At 45.0% G+C, this 17,414-nt stretch overlaps 1 protein-coding gene across 2 annotated transcripts in view; it reads left to right on the top strand.

Moving 5' to 3' along the window:
* SLC8A2 (solute carrier family 8 member A2) overlaps positions 1-17,414 on the top strand; it is a 139,495-nt gene that overhangs the window by 41,438 nt on the left and 80,643 nt on the right. For both annotated transcript variants that reach the window (XM_066581977.1, XM_066581976.1), the window contains exon 2: positions 2,736-4,554. In XM_066581977.1, coding sequence (XP_066438074.1) covers positions 2,795-4,554 — 1,760 coding nt within the window. In that variant the 5' untranslated portion in view covers positions 2,736-2,794. The remainder of the gene's footprint in view (positions 1-2,735; positions 4,555-17,414) is intronic.

Here is a 17,414-nt window from a genome sequence, read left to right as displayed (position 1 = left end):
GATTATGACATATAATGTTGTATCACTCGAGAAAGGTGTTCAGGCCCCTCTTGAACCCTTGTCGAATTTCCCATCACCACGTCTTCAGGCAGAGGGTTCCATAGTTGCACCGCTCTTACAGTAAAGAACCCCCTTCTATGTCTATGTAGAATCTTTCTCTCCCCTAGACGTAGAGGGCGCCCCCTTGTTACAGTCACAGGCCTGGGTATAATAGATGGTGGCAGAGATCTCTGTACTGACCCCTGATATATTATACATAGTTATTAGGTCGCCCCTCAGCCGTCTTAATCCCCATTTTAAAAATAAGTACCCAAAACTGTCCACAATATTCCATGTGTGGTCTGACCAGTGACTTGTAAAGAGTAAAAACAATGTTCTCGTCACGCGCCCCTGGACCTCTTCTGATGCACCCCTTTATCCTACTTGCCTTGGCAGCAGCTGCCTGACACTGGTTGTTCCAGTTAAGCTTGCAGTTAACTAAAGTCCCCCAGTCCTTTCCCTGTCAGTGTTTCCCAGTAATTTCCTATTTAGTGTGTAATGGTGACCTGTATTTCCCCAGTAAATGTACTGTAAATGCTGCGGAATTTCAACCCCAAAATCCCCTCTCTGCAGCATTTATGCTGCATGTGACGCCTGTCTAAGAGCTTGCCCCTCCTACAGAGAAGATTCGTTGTTTGCTATGGAGACATTCCCTACAGAGGCAATTGCTAACAGAGACCGTGTACTGTCCCTTTTAGGGCCAAAGGCCCAAAGATTTTCCCAGTGTGGCTGGTTTATGTACGACCCCAATTCCAAAAAAGTTGGGATGATGTGTAAAATGTAAATAAATATAAACAAAAAAGAATGCGATGAGTTGGAATCTTATATAACTATATTTAATCACCACAAACAAATATTACAAGGTGAAATTGATGGCAGCAACACATCTCAAAAACGGGAGAAACCAAAGGCTGGAAACTAATGGTACTAATGAGAATCAGTTGGGGGGTCAATCCTCTGCTGAATCAAATGACTGTATAAAAAGTGCATGTTAGAGAGGCGGAGTGTCTCGGAGCAAACATAGTCCGACCTTCACCAATCTGAAAATCTGCGTCTAAAATTGTGGAACAATTTCAGAAAAATGTTCCAGGATGTAAAACTGCGAAGACTTTGACTATCCCACCATCTACAGTACACAATATCATCAAAAGACTCAGAGAACCTGGAGAAATCCATGTGCAAAAGGGGCAAGGTCGACGGTCAGTACTGGATGCCTGGGATCTACGGGCCCCCAGGCATCACTGCATTAAAAACAGGTATGATTCTGTAATGCAAGTCACTGCATGGGCTCAGGAATACTTCCAGAAACCATTGCCTATGAACACAGTTCGCTGTGCAATCCACAAATGCAGATTAAAGCCGTATCATGCCAAGAAGAAGCCACATATCAACACAATCCAGATAATACCGACATTTCCTCTGGGCCAAAGCTCGTTTAAAATGGACTGAGGCAAAATGGAAAACTATTCTGAGGTCAGATCATTCAAAATTAGAAATTGTTTTTGGAACCCACGGATGCCGTGTCCTGCAGATTTAAGAGGAGAGGGACCATCTGACTTATCAGTGCACAGTTCACAAACCTGCATCTCTGATGGTTTGGGGTTGCATTAGCGCCTATGGCATGGGCATCTTACACATCTTGTAAAGCACTATCAATGCTGAGCAGTAAATAGAGGTTTTAGTATAACAGATTCTCCCATCCAGACAACGACTCTTTCAGGGAACACCTTGCATATTTCAGCAAGCCGATGCTAAACCCCATCCTGCATCCATCACAGCAGCATGGCATTGCAGAAGAAGAGTCCGGGCGCTGAACCGGCCGCCTGCCGGCCAGAGCTTTCACGAATAAATAACTTTTGGCACTTTATGCAACAATTAATAAAATATAATTATATTCTATGGACTATCGTGTCCTTTGATATCCCGGGGGATCACAAGCGCTGGGGAAATTTTCTTGATTTCTATAAGGTGTTTTGGCACTTTATGAAATGAAAAATCCGGCAAAGACGACCGAGGAATGTGGAGCGGCTAGAATCCCACATCAGACAAGAATGGGACGACGTTCCTCTCCCAAGACTCCAGCAATTGTCTCCTCACTTCCCAGACATTTACAGGCTATTGTAAAGAGAAGATGGTAGACATGGCCCAACTTTTTTGAGATGTGTTGCCATCAATTTCTAAATGAGTTAATATGTTCTGATATGTTCAATGCTCCATTGTGAATGCGATATGGTTACATGGGACTTCCAATTCAATACATTCTTTTTTTCTTTACATTTATTTAAATTTTGCACAGCATCCCAACTTTTTTTTTCTTCAATAAAGTTGTGTAAAAAGTGAAGCCTCTGCCTCTGTGTTGATGCCTTTAAATCTCTCCGTGACTATCCAGACCCCCCCCCCCCACCACCACTGTTTTACAAGATTACAAAAGTATGACATTAAGGACAACACAGTACAACAGCTCCCTGCATGCGAACCCATCATCAAGAATGGGCCTCTAAAAACTACAGCCCAAAAAGTCAAGGGACCGCAGCATCTAGTGCATTGGTGATAAATGAGAAAGATCATGCTGTGGTTTCCTGAACCATATATACTGTATATACTGTATATTACAGATCACACACACATTATATACAGAAATTAAAGTCATTACTTAAGCAATCAATTAATAAATCTGTACTTATTTTTTCTCATAGGCATCTTCATCCAGAAGAACTCTAAACCCAACAACATCTTGCATAAGGCCTCCGCAAGAATGAGATCAGTCATGGCATACTTCCTAAGAGTGGGAATCCTTCTGGTGGTATCTATAATTACATTGGCCTCCACGGAAATCTCAGAAAATGGAAGCTGTTCAGCAACAGGGGATGGTCAATGTCAGCCAGGCGTCCTGCTCCCCGTCTGGAGCCCCCACAACCCATCAACCGGAGACAAAGCTGCCCGGGCGGTGGTCTACTTTGTGGCAATGCTTTACCTCTTCCTAGGGGTGTCTATCATTGCCGACCGCTTCATGGCCTCAATTGAGGTCATCACATCACAAGAGAAGGAGATCACACTAACCAAACCAAACGGAGAAACCAGCGTTGCTACCGTGCGCATATGGAATGAGACAGTTTCCAACCTCACGTTGATGGCACTAGGTTCTTCTGCTCCCGAAATCCTCCTTTCTGTTATTGAGGTTTGTGGTCACAACTTTCAGGCGGGTGAACTAGGGCCAGGAACCATTGTGGGTTCTGCTGCATTTAACATGTTTGTGATTATTGCCATTTGTGTCTATGTCATTCCCAATGGTGAGTCGCGGAAGATCAAGCACCCAAGAGTTTTTTTTGTCACAGCTACCTGGAGTATCTTTGCTTACATTTGGTTGTACCTTATTCTTGCTGTTATCTCTCCAGGCCGTGTTCAAGTCTGGGAGGCATTGGTCACTCTTTTATTCTTTCCAGCCTGTGTGGTTTTTGCATGGATTGCAGACAAGCGTCTTCTATTTTACAAATACGTTTACAAGAGGTACCGAGCCGATAAGCGTAGAGGTATCATCATTGAGACTGAGGGGGAATTCCCCAAAAGTATAGAAATGGATGGCAAATTGGGGGCATCTGTAATAATGCCAGCAGAAACAAAAGAAACTACACTGCAAGACAGTGCAGCAGCAGCTGCCGAGGCCAAGGAGCTTGATGAAAGCCGTAAAGAGGTCATCCGCATCTTAAAAGAATTGAAGCAAAAGTATCCAGAACGTGAGCTGGACCAACTGGTAGAAATGGCAAATTACTACGCTTTGTTGCACCAACAAAAGAGCAGAGCCTTCTATCGTATCCAGGCCACACGTATGATGATAGGTGCAGGCAATGTGTTGAAGAAACATGCGGCTGACCACAGCAAAAAGCCTGCCAATCTTCAGGAGGTAACTGATGACCCTGGAGAGGAGAACACAAGCAAGATCTTTTTCCAGCCTTGCAACTACCAGTGTCTGGAAAATTGTGGATTTGTGACGCTCAACGCTGTTTGCCAAGGAGGAGATGGTGGGAGCACATTTTATGTGGACTACAAGACAGAAGACGGCTCTGCCAATGCAGGCTCTGACTATGAATATAGTGAAGGAACTTTGATTTTCAAACCAGGAGAGACCCAAAAAGAGATTAAGATCGGTATCATTGATGATGATATCTTTGAGGAAGATGAGCATTTCTTTGTACGACTTATGAACTTAAGAGTAGGTGATGCAGAAGGAATGTTTGAACCAGATGGAGAGGGATATCCCAAAGCTCGCCTGGTCTCTCCGCTCATTGCCACAGTGACCATCTTGGATGATGACCATGCTGGAATATTTACTTTTGAGGAGAAGCTCATTCATGTCAGTGAAAGTGTTGGCATTCTGGAGGTAAAAGTTATTCGTAATTCTGGGGCAAGAGGAACTGTTGTCATACCATATCGGACGCTAGAAGGTACAGCACGGGGAGGAGGAATTGACTTTGAAGATGCTTATGGAGAGCTGGAGTTCCTGAATGATGAAACGGTGTAAGTAGCCCAAACTGTATCTAGTATTGCCTACTTTTATGCGTCCTATAGGTCTTGGATTATCATGTACAAAACAGTCTTGTATATACTACAATAATACAATGGCTTGCAAGTGGTGGTGAAAATATAACACATAACTTGGAGCTGTCAAGGCGTGCTGAGAGTTGTAGTTTCACCACCACTGAAAAGCCACAGGTGGCACGCTATTGCCAGGATTACCAATAGTCTTATTTTTAATATGGCCCAAGTAATAATGTGCAAATAATGGGCCATTCCTTTAATGCAAGTTTCCCTATTCTACAGGGACCCATCAAATATGTGGGATGGAAGCCATAGATCTATTAGCCACTGTGTGTGGGAAATGGTATATCAATCATTATGATGGGAAAAGTGATGTAATTACGTAATCTCCCAAGTGCTCCCCCAATAGTAACCAATGGGTTCCAAGGCAGCAGTGGAAAGGAAGGAGCTGAAGGGGCTTTAGCCATTTGGATGCTGCTTGCATACTACTGTTGGCAGCCCTAGCCCCTGTACTAATACATAAAATGTAGAATTATGAAGTAATGTATGCCCGCAAGTCAATTCAAGTGATCATAACTCAAATGAAACTATATGACTTATAGGAAAGACAAAGTGAACCTTCAAAGGGTTTTCCAGGACTTAAAAAAAACCTATGCCTAAAATTGGGAAGAATAATGCATGCTCGTCTGCTTGGGATGTGTAAAATAAAGAATATTGCATAATCTTTTGCTTCAGAGTGTCATGGCTGAACGAGCTACCAGAGACTAGGAACTAGGAAGTGCTGGTGATTGAACGTGGGTTTCAGGAATAACTAGATTCCTTGAGAGTCGGGTTAGAGAAGTTGGGGGGCCCCAAGACAAACTTTTGCACCCGGCCCCATGAGCCTTTAGCTACGCCCCTGCTTGAGATCTCCCTGGTGTAAACAGGATGGGGCCTACCTAATCTGCAGAGCATCTGCCCTGTCAATGGCGACCCTGCAACAGGATCTATGGGGAGGCCCTGCTCATCCTTAAACAAACAAGTAAAGAGAAAAGGCAAATCTTGGTGGAGAACCAAGCCTGGGAGACGAGAAACAGTAAGTAACATAAGGGAGGACAAACAGAAACGGAGAGCATAAAACACCACCGAAACAAAGCCACAACTTTGTGAATGACCAAACTGTGACAAGGCGTGAAACAACATCTCTGATCTTGACCAGAAACACAAATGTCTAACCAGCATTCTTTAAAATACCCTAACAAGGACACTAATAGACTGTTGGGGTGATAGACGGCCCAGCCAGCCTATGAGCACTGAAGCTGAAGGGAGATGTTCTTCCCTCGGAATCCAGCAGCGCCCAACATTGTGCATCCACCGGGTGATGCATTACGTGGTCCAGTGCTGATGCTGTAATGTCACACCAGACCTACATGTGCATCCAGAAAGCCTCGACGCAGACAGCTCCGTGACACAGAGCGCATGCAGCACTGAAGCCCTGATGGCCATTGTGCATGTGACCACCAGTCTGCTTCTCCTGGGTTATGTGTGACGGGCGTCGAGGTTCCAGTGCTGGATTGGGAGCCTCTGATGTATGTGAACACGCATTCTTAATTTTGCACAATTGTATTCCTGGAAATTTTCTATTAAAGTCTCAGAAATCCCCATTAAAGGGGACCTGTCACCACCCCGACTTGTCTATTTTTATAAATACTTGCATTCCCCATGAGATAACAATCTTTTCTTAAAACTTTGTGTTGTGCTGTTCTTCTATTATTCCTCCTAGTACTTTATGAATACATTGACAACTGGGTGTTACCAGCTGGGGGTGTGTCCTTACACAGTCTGACAATATCCAATCCTTGCTGACAGAGTCAAAGTGTATGGGGGATACACCCCTTCAAGAAAGGGAATAACAACACCCAGTTGTCAATTTATTCCTAAGGTTCTAAGAGGAGCAGCACTGAGGTTTTAAACACAGATGATACAACATTTTTTATTTCATGGGGAATGCAAGTATTTACCAAGATAGACAAGTCGGGGGTGGCGACAGCTCCGCTATAAAATGCATTACTGCCCGTTAATCACACGCACTTCATTATTCTTAATGTGACTGAAGGTTTATGTTTGGGATTGATTCTTAACATGATTTATATGTAATTATGAATAGTATGAGCCGTCAGAGGAAATTATGTAAATAGACTTCAGATCCGAACTGTATGGTTGGAAGAAAAACACCCTCGTCTATATGGGGTGAATGACAAAGGGATCAGATCCATTCATTATTCATGTCTCTTGCACCCTGTTGCTCAGTCTGAATATGAAATATGGCCCAACTGTGGGACACTTCAACCCTCGCCAGATATGCCTTATCAGAAAGCAACACCCAATCAGCATGAAGCCCACAATGATCGAATTCAGTAGCATGAGGCAGTCCCAGTATTATCAGGACTGCTGCCATCCATGTCAAACACGAACGGATCAAGTCTGCCGGCATGGGAACTGGTTTTATATTTTGGCCCAGTTATTCGAAGCGATGGATCCCCTACGGTGCTTCACATGTAAAACGACAGTGCAGAATGCATCTGCAGAGTTAGTCTGTGACCGATAGACACGCCGGCTCGGTGTTATGACAGGTAGACAGACGATATCCTACTGAAAGGTGTTGGAGCCATACTCTGCTCCCGGGGGAGGATGATGTGTTGCTTCCAGAAAGAGTTAATTACCCTCTAATCCTGTTTGTGGATCAGTCAGACAAGCGGTAACAGAGAGTCAATATTTGGCCACTATAACAGCGATACCCGGTCAGAAAAAGGAGTAACATCAGCCCAGCCTGGGGAAGATGAAATCCCTTCTTCTACCGCAGAGCGCCCACCTTTTAGAGCAGTCATTAATGGCTGGGGCGAGGGGAATCACAATTCAGGCAAGAATAGGTTCGAGCTTTTACCAAATCCCCTGATATTTCAGTTCTTGGTTGGTAAATGGACAATTAGCAGTTTATGTGAATGTGGTTGGCTGTCAGGGATCGTAGAGTCTCAATGTCTAGAATAACTTCATTGCAGTAGGGCAGCATCGGACCGGTCTTCCTCCTGCCTTCGTCATGGTGGTATCATAATGCAGATTCAAGGTACGATGCAGCAGACGGAGTTACACAAACAATACAGTATTTATTTACGAACAAAGAAATGAGAATCTGCAAGGTAATAGCAACAAGAAAGAAGTTTACCTTTTAGGCTGCCTGTCCACAGGCGAGTTTGAATCGTGTTCCTGTGGTGATAATCCGGCCGTGGGGAACGCAGTTCAAGCTCTCCATAGCGTTGCTATGGAGAGCACTTCCCCCTGTTCATGATCGGAGAATCATTACGCGGCTGGCAAATCGCAGCATGCTGCGATTCTCTGTGGTCCTCCTCAGTCAGCCTATCTATTATATAAGGCTGACAGTGGAGATTCGTCTGCCGGCTCCAGCTCCTGGCCAGCGGCTCCCACGGCAGATCACAATGCCTGTGGACAGGCAGCCTTAATGGAGATTTTCTTACCACTGTAGCAGGGCATTGTCAGACTGGCCTGCAGAGGGTGCTAGATAGGCAGTCTGGTAGCTAAAGAGAGGAAAGGTAAAGGTTAACACCTGATGGCTGTAGCAGGAAATGGCTAGAAAAAGCCAGTTCCTGCCAGAAATATAGAGAGACGCTGGCTGAGAGAGAGCCAGAGAAGGAAGCCGCATCAGGGACTTGGAGCCTGAGGTCCAGTGTGGACCAGTTGGGTCTGTCACCTGGTCTGACGGAGGAAGATGCCCTCCAGACGCCCGAGGAGGGGTTAGTGACAGGACCCTGTGGGTTGTAAACCCCAAGCTATGTTGGACTGTGTAACATCTGTGTTATATGCTGTGAATAAAGGCTGGCAGGAGTGTAAAGAAGTCTTCTGTTGCTGGAGCATATTTGTGTGCAAGGTGCGCCACATCCTGACCGTGTGGACGGCGATCCAGAGGCGAGTAATCCCCGGCTTGTCACACCACTAACTACAGCTAACTAGATTCTGGGTTATTAATACCTAGTTCACAGTACAAAATAACAATAATGCGGAAAACAGCATTAACCCCTTCCTGCTCCAGGATGTACATTTACGTCCTGGAGCGTCGGGGTATGTATGCAGAGAGGTCGCGGGGCTGTCATCTTGTCTTAGCTGCAGGTATATGCTTTACAACAAAGTTCACAGCTGTGCTTTACAGCAGCCTCATCAATCAAATGCGGGAGCTAACCCAGTGACTTCTATGGGAAACTGTTTAGGCATGCTCTATGACCTGTGTAGAGGCCATTGTGCAGGGAGGGGAGGAGGTAAGCTGTGGCTATCACTGGTTGTAGATCCTGTGTTATCTATACACACTATCCTATGCAAAGTACTGTAATTGGACACCTAAGAAAGAATTTAAAGTAATAGTTATTTCCATATCTTAATACTTAGTGGGGCTTCATTTGGCCCTAATGACATCAGATACTCTCCGTGGGATACTTTCTACTAACATCTGATACACTTCAGCTGGTATTTTCCTACATTCATCCTGCAAACATCTTGTGAGTTCTCTCAAAGAAGACTTACGCTGTTCATATTTCCTGACCAAACATTCCAGTTCGTCCCAAAGATGTTCAGTAGGTTTAGGTCAGGACTCTGTGCAGCCGGTCCAAGTGTGGAACATTCATATCTTCAGGCAAACGTACACCAGCGCTGGATCTGTGACAAGATGCGTTGTCTTGTTGGAAGTATGGCCGACCATTCCCAGAGTATTGTCACATTGTCAGCAGCACATTACTCTCTAGAATGTTAAGGTCCCTCTCCGTGCTCATGGTTCTTGCCACTACAACCAATGGACTGAGACCATGCCACGTAACACATCTCCAGACCATAATGGAACCTCCGCCATACTTACCTGTTGGCACAACACACTCTGTCACAAGGTGTTCCCCAGACATCCTCCACAACCAGGTACGGCCATCTGATTTCAACATGGAGTAGTGCGATTTGTCAACCCATGGAATATTCTTCCACTGCTTAACTTTCCAATGACGACATTCCTTGCTCCACTGTGCAAGGGCTGATGAATCTACTTTGAGAGAACTTGCCAAACGTTTGCTGGATGGGAAATACCAGCTGAAGTGTATCAGATGTTAGTAGAAGGTATGCCACAGAGGGTATCATTAGAGCCCAAAGAGGCCCCACTAAGGGTTAACAATAAACACCACTTTTGATTCTTGCTCAAGTGTCCAGTTACTGTTGGTAGGATAGTGTACAGGCGTTATCTGTCAATGTATTCCTGTCTGTGATGATAATGAGGAGACTGCTGAAAAGTTTTCTCCACAGAACAGGAAGTGTCAGACTATTATTAGGCTTAGCTGTAAGTGTGCGAACTGCAGTGTTTTAACAATTTAGATTGTGACATAGAAAATAAAAAAACACCAAGATTTCTTAAAGAATACGTTTAATACAAGAACAGTATTTATACAATGGGTCATTTTTGATGACACATTCCTTTAACTTACCCTTTTATCAGGACACTCCTGATGCTTACTATTGGAATAGTTTCCTTCTAGTCGGGAGTATTCCTATTATAGGGTAGCAGCTCCGTGAATTCATCCATAGAGCGTACGCTGACAGTTTTGTCGCGGCTTATGTTTAGCCTCCTACCCATACTATATCTTCTCCAGCGCACAGTGGGAGGCTCCTGGTAGGACGGTCATCACATCATGTACTTAGAGTCTTAGAGTTTACAGAGCTACATGCAATATTCATGTACATATTCAACGAAAAGAATGCATCATCTCTTGTGGGAATTGCCATGTAATAAATGATGGTATAATATATGATGTAGGGAAGCTCTTATATCTTGCTGTTTGTTGGACCGCTCCTTAAAAATAGCACTCCGTTAGATGGAATCTAAATGTATATGTAAAGTCCTGTGGTCACAGCATGGGGGCGCCGCTTCTCTGCTGGTGGGATCCACAGCATCGCATTTTCTGGGGCTGCAATGTGCCGTTACTGGTGTTCACATCAGCGTCAACGCCATAGTGTAGCTAAAGTCAACACAGACTGATCTTAGAAGATGAGATGCTGTGGACCCTACATCCAGGGATGCGATGAATCTGACTGCTGAATTTAGAGTAAACTCCAGTTCATTTGGCACAAGACTATTTTGGATTATCAGAATTATCCAGACCATTGAAAGATCTATTCTGTGCAATTCCACTTCTTTCTACTACCAATGATACATTTATTTCATAGACGCCATTGCAACAGTGCCTCCAGCTTAATCACTATTGTAGCGGCACAGGCGAAACACTTCAGGCCACAACCAGAATTCTGTCCGCTGAACACAACATAAAGACACCGTTCACCTCCAGTCAACAGAAAAAACAGGAAGAAAAAGTCCTTTTTCAGGCAAATAGTCCAGCAGAGTGAAACATAAAAGTCCTTAAATTAGGGTGGTTGCAGGGTATGATGGCGTCTTCAGTTCAGCTCACTTTCAGCTTGTGTCTCTCACACCAGGCAGCTCTGAACTCTCTCACCTTCACACTGCAGCCTGCATCAATGTATACACCTCACCTGTCTGGCTCAGCTGGAACTCAGTACCGGAGTGAGGAACGGACCGGGTCTACATCACGAATGCTAGTAGTCTCCGTGATACGTACCTCCATCCCACACTTCACCTCTCACCTTACTACACTGTGTAATCTAAAATTTGGTCAAAGACTTTTCTGTAAGTAGAATTATTTAGGAGGCATGTGGCCTCTGAGAAGCTCCTTAAAGCTTCTGTTCCCCAGTACGTAGTGATGTCTAACCATTATGTAGTATTTATGGTAGAAACTTGTACTTGGAATTACAATTTGTTCATCACCATAATTCCTTTAGCCATCTGCTCACCGGCACATCTACTCTAAGAAGTAGCCACCAGTCCCTGTGTGGCGGCCCGGTACCGACCTTGGGCTAGGGAAGATGGCGGGGTAGAAGACTTACTCTGTCACGGGTGGCTCTACCATCCTCTCCTGCGAAACCAAAAGTGTAGTTGGCCTAGCCGCACACAGGACCTATAAATAACAGTTGCGTAGAGAACCTTTTAGTACCTGCTTGTCTTCGTGATACCAGTGCCCCTTCCAAGTGGTCAAAGTAAATAATAGAGTCTACAACTAAAGAAATAGATTTCAAACCGGAGGCACATGGTTGTCTCTTTACTTAAAAATTCAATGATAAGGTTCCATTACACAGCATTTCATAGTCTCAGGCATTAGTACTTCTGATTCTCCCCTCTACAGGTTTCTATCCAAAAGTCACTCTTCGCTTTTCTTTGTGCATCTGCAGTCTAAGCGACGTGTCGGACGTTTGCTGGGGTATTCCCGTTACTCACCGGTTAGACTTACTGGCCTCTAGTTCCCTGGTTCGCTTTTTGACCTCTTTTTGAATATTAGTACCACATTTGCTATGTACCAATCCAGTGGAACAGACCTCGTTACTAGAGTCCTTAAATATAAGAAACAACGGTCTGCCTATCATATTTCTTAATTCCCTTAAAACCCAGCGGTGTCTTCCATCAGGACCCAGCAATTTGTCTATTGTAATCCTGTTACGTTTACAGGTAGTGAAATTCTTCAGCAAATTCCGCAACATTTCCATATATAAAACACAAGTCAAAATCTGCATTTTGACTGGAAAGAAGCAATGTATTAGCTTATTTCAGAAGATACCATGCTTCCTCTCACCTTTGTAGTCTTTAAGCTGTCAGCACTCCCCAGTAGCCTCTAGTGAACGCAGAGCCGCTTGTCAGGTGATGCTGAAGTGGCTAGAGGCCGCCAGGTGCAGAAAGCGCTGACAGTGCAAAGACTTTGCAGGTGAGGGGGGGATGCTGTGGGTATTGAAATTAGCTGTGGAAACGATGGTGCTGATTTTGACTCTGTCTTCTGCAGAAATGCTGTGGATTTTGCAGCATTTTCGCTATGTATAAACATACCCTAAAACAGCTTTGTAATTCTTCCTGGGTTAGACCGGTGATATTTAATGAAGAGTTTACTTTATCACTCTGCATTTCACCTAATATTCCTCATTTTCCTGAGTGAACAAACTGGCAAAAAACTATTTAACAGATGCTTCCTCCTCATCACCCTGTACAACTCTTCGCTCATTATTTCTTAAACGGGCAGCACTTTCCGTTTGAATCGTTTTACTATTTATATAGTAGAAGTAGAGTGTAGGATTAGTTATACTCTCCCTGACGATGAGTCTCTCTGTCTCCACCTTTGCTGCTTTTATTTGCTTTTTACATAATTTATTTTTTTCCTTACAGCTTTTAGTGCTTCTTCGCTGCCTTCTTGGTTTAACAGCTTAAATGCTTTCTTTTTTATTGCCCCTTTACATCTTTATTGAGCCACATTTGTTTTCTCCTACTCCTAACCATTTAATTAATTCCTGTGAGGTATAAACCTTTCACTGTGAGTATTTAATATGCTTTTCAAAATTTCCTATTTATAGTCCGTATTCTTATTTTTGAGGGCATTGTCCCAGTCAATAACGTTAAGGCTGGATATCATCATTGGGGTCAGAGGTGGAAGCATCGTAGAGGGCTTCACTCCCATTGAAGTTAATGGGAGCAGTGCTTCCTACTACACTTCCTCATCTTACCACGGTGTGAAAGCTGAAAGTCCGGAAGTATAATATGAGGCTTCAGCTCCCATTGATTTCAACAGGAGTAAAAACCTCTAATACGCCTCTGCCTTCAACCTTGATGACGATGTCAGCAATCCCGATGGTCAGCTGAGCGCCAGGGATCCCAAGAGGTGGATCCCCGGTGATCAACTATTGATAACCTATTCATTAATATTAATTCCTTTTACTCCGTTTATTAGAACAACGCGTTTCGTCGGTTAGACTTCATCAGGTACCTGATGAAGTCTAACCGACGAAACGCGTTGTTCTAATAAACGGAGTAAAAGAAAGAGACGGTTGTCCGGAGGGTGGATGTTCCTAGGAGCGCGGTATCCTATTTTCTTAGTACATAGCTTTTAACTTCAGCGGCTCTCGAGCCAGAGAGACGAAGGATCTGCAGACACTCTCCCCTGTCTAGCCCAGCGGGATTTCAAGGAACCCACCGGCAACTTATTCTACAGGCTCTCCTGGATGAAGGGGTGTTGGTAGGGATCTTTGACAAGGTCTCTGCCAAACACCGGGTGAGTGTGATAAACATGTTTTTCACACATTGTTAGTATTTTGCCTATATACTCAGGAGCGCTAACCCGGTCTATTTACTTTGGTTCATTAATATTAATTAATATTATTTGGCTGAAAGATCCTTAAAGTAGCAGTGCCTTCCTGATTCCATGTTTGGATCTAAGTGGAAGTCTATTTTGAATGTCTACTTTGGACAATTGCTTTTTGATACAAGGATAATAAGCTCATGACAGCTTATCCCATTCCTGAAACTCCCAGCAGTCTGTTGTAGTATGCAATGGAACCTGGCAGCAAGTGTTCAATTTCCCTGCAGTGCCCCCACTAGGGAAATTAAGTATTGCATGGTGCCCATTGAAATCACAGGGCTTTCTGGGAAATACACACTTTGTTGGTGCTCTGAGTTATAGATAGGGATTGTCAACTGGGAAGCCCCCTGTATTGACTTTTAATTCTATTATTGGGGTTTTGCAAAATGAGTTTCCAGGCTTTCCTTCATCTGAGACCTGTGGCACACTACCATTTTTGTGACCGTGTGATTTCATGGGCAGCACACCACCCTATTATAGCCTATGGAGCTGTGCATATTCGTGAGGAATGATGGGCTGCTTAAAAAAGCTCATTGCACGTCCTATTCCTGTCCGTATCACAGATGAGAAATAGGATGTGCCAATTCATATCAATGCACGGTGTCCGTGTAAATCAGACAGCAGGCAGACGTGTGAGATGTTTGATGCGAGTTTCGCCCAAGCCTATTGGGCACAACTCACACACATGGGAAGTATGTACCCAGCCTAAGGCAAAGATTCAGTTCTCTGGGTTCACACCAGTGCTTTTTATTTGGCTCCATCATAGGAAAGAAAGCAACAAGTGTTGGATCCAGCAGGAGATGGGCATGAACGGCGCCCAACATACCTCATTAGCTAAATTGGGGTTCCTTGGGTTCCGTCATGCACTCTAGCTGCACTATTATGTCTAGCGTCTTGTGCTGAATCTTTACAGAGCCTGTAAGACAGGTGTGAATATAGCCGTAGCCCCATATCTAAAGAGCCAGGCCAACCCAGAGTGGCTTGTTTGAAAATAATATGGAGCCTGCCAGCAAACCCCCCCTTTAAATCTGCCCTTGTGTTACCCTGTACTCCGTTTCTGCACATGTTGGTGCCTTATTATGAATTTCTAGATCTGATTTTCTTAGATTTCATGTAATTTTCCTTAGCATGCCCCTTTACGAACCCATGTACGGATGGCTGTCTCCGCTAGCCCTTGCATTGTGGAAGACAGTGACAGCAGATCACTGCAGCATAACGGAGGCCTATCCACCCACCACTGCTGCCGACTCAAGACACAGTTTCTTCTTCTGCTTTTTTTTACCAGGTTTTAATCACCCAACAGGGAGCGTGGGCTGAGTGATTCTGTGTGACTGAGAGGAGCTTTCACAGTATTAATGATGGATGGGTCCTCTAAGCTAACGAGGGATCAGTGAACAATCAGGGTTCAGGCTTCTCACTTCCTCCTAATCCACAGCGTGAATGGGAAATTTGCTCGCCTATTACTGCTCACATAGAACTGCCAATTTAAGAATGCATTTCATGCTCCTATATGTGGAAGAGATATTGGGATTTTTGAAGCTAGTGCAGACATAAATTGATATCATCCATGGATTCCAATCAAATGCCCACTTGCATTCTTTATTCCCCATTGCAAAATATCTGCTTGCACCCAGTTGCTTACCACTATTGTTCCTGCAATGTATTTCATTGGTTGCCCTGTTCTGAGGAGGACACCACAGTTGGCCCTGTTTTGGAGGCATAGAGGATACCACAATTGATAATGTAGCTGGCCCTGTTTTGGTATCTGGAAAAAGAACTCCGTGATGCTCAACATTTCCTTTCATACTTCCTTCTTCAGAGGACAGCATGTCTGCCACTTTTTTGGGTACACAATGGCTGGCTCTGCTATAAGCCACAGTGGCTGCCTCTTTTCTAGGGCATACTGGCTGATTCTGTTTTGAGTTACAGTGACTGACTCTGTCCCGGGGGCACTATAGATGGACATTTTTTAAGGACAATGGGGTTTCCTCTGTTCTTCAGAAGGCAACATGGGCTAGTTCTGTTTTGGAGGCACTGTAGTATATGGTAGCAGCCAGTGCAGTGACCGGCACAGGGCAGAGGCGTCTCAGTAGCGGCTGGACAGGAAGATGAGCCTGGCTGCTGCATTCAGGGTGGATTGGAGAGGTTAGAGTCTGGTGCGGGGGAGGCCGATCAGTAGTGAGTTGCAATAATCGAGCCGTGAGTGGATGAGGGCAATAATAAGTGTTTTGAGCGTGTCCACAGTGAGAAAAGAGCGGATTCTTGCGATGTTCTTGAGGTGCAGCTGACAGGTTCAGGACAGAGATTGGATGTAGGGGGTAAAGGAGAGATCGGGGTTCGAATATAACCCCAAGGCAGCGGGCATGTTGTCTAGGAGTTATGGTGGCACCACACACTGAGATGGAGATGTCAGGAGGAGGTCGGTTAGTGGAGGGTGGAAACACCAATAGGTCAGTTTTAGAGAGGTTTAGTTTTAGGTAGAGAGAGGACATGGTGTTAGAGACAGCGGACTGACAGTCGGTGATGTTTTGGAGTAAAGGTGCAGAGATGTCACGGGCAGAGGTGTATAGCTGAGTGTCGTCAGCATACAGGTGGTATTGGAGGCCAAATCTCCTGATGGTTTGTCCAATAGGGGCTGTGTAGATAGAGAAAAGAAGGGGGCCGAGGACAGAGCCCTGGGGGACCCCAACAGCAGAGGGGAAGAGGAGGGGAGGTAGAGCCAGCAAAGGAGACACTGAAAGAGTGGTCAGATAGGTAGGAGGAGAACCAGGAGAGGGCAGTGTCCTTTAGGCCGATGGAGCGAAGCATACTGAGGAGGAGTTTGTGGTCGACAGTGTAAAATGCTGCGGAGAGGTCGAGGAGGATCAGTAGGGAGTAATCGCCCCTCGATTTGGCTGTCAGTAGGTCACTGGATACCCTTGTAAGGGCAGTTTCTGTCGAGTGTTGTGGTCAGAAGCCAGACTGTAGCGGGTCTAGGAGAGAGTGCTCTGATAGATAGCTTACAAGGCGGGAGTAAACCAGGCGTTCTAGTAGTTTGGAGATGAAGGGGAGGTTTGAGATGGGTCGGTAGTTGGCAGCATCAGTCGCGTCCAGAGTCGGCTTCTTTAGCAGTGGGGATATGATGGCGTGTTTAAAAGAAGAGGGAAAGATGCCAGAGGTCAGAGAGAGGTTGAATATAGTGGTGAGATGGGAGATGATCACTGGGGAGAAGGAACGGAGGAGGTGTGAGGGGAGGGGGTCGCTAGCGCAGGTGGTGGGGCGAGCAGAGAAGAGCAATTTTGAGACTTCTTCCTCTGTCGCTGGTCTGAGTACAGACAGTGAGCAGGAGCTAGATGCAGTGCTGACAAGACTAGGGTCAGGGCTAGTCTGGGATTGGGAAGTTATTTCCTGATGTCATCAATTTTCTTTTTGAAGTAAGCAGCCAGCTCTTCGGCACTGAGATCCGTCACCGGGGGCTGTGGTTTAGGGCTGAGAAGGGAGTGAAAAGTATCAAAGAGCCGTTTAGGGTTGTGCGATAGTGAGGAGACTAGAGAGGTGAAGTAGACTTGTTTGGCGCGGTGGAGGGCAAGGTTG

Source organism: Eleutherodactylus coqui, chromosome 10 (genome assembly GCF_035609145.1).
Source record: "Eleutherodactylus coqui strain aEleCoq1 chromosome 10, aEleCoq1.hap1, whole genome shotgun sequence".
Classification (NCBI taxonomy): Eukaryota; Metazoa; Chordata; class Amphibia; order Anura; family Eleutherodactylidae; genus Eleutherodactylus; species Eleutherodactylus coqui.
Note: the sequence above shows the minus strand (reverse complement) of the source record. Positions and strands in the feature narration are given on the sequence as shown.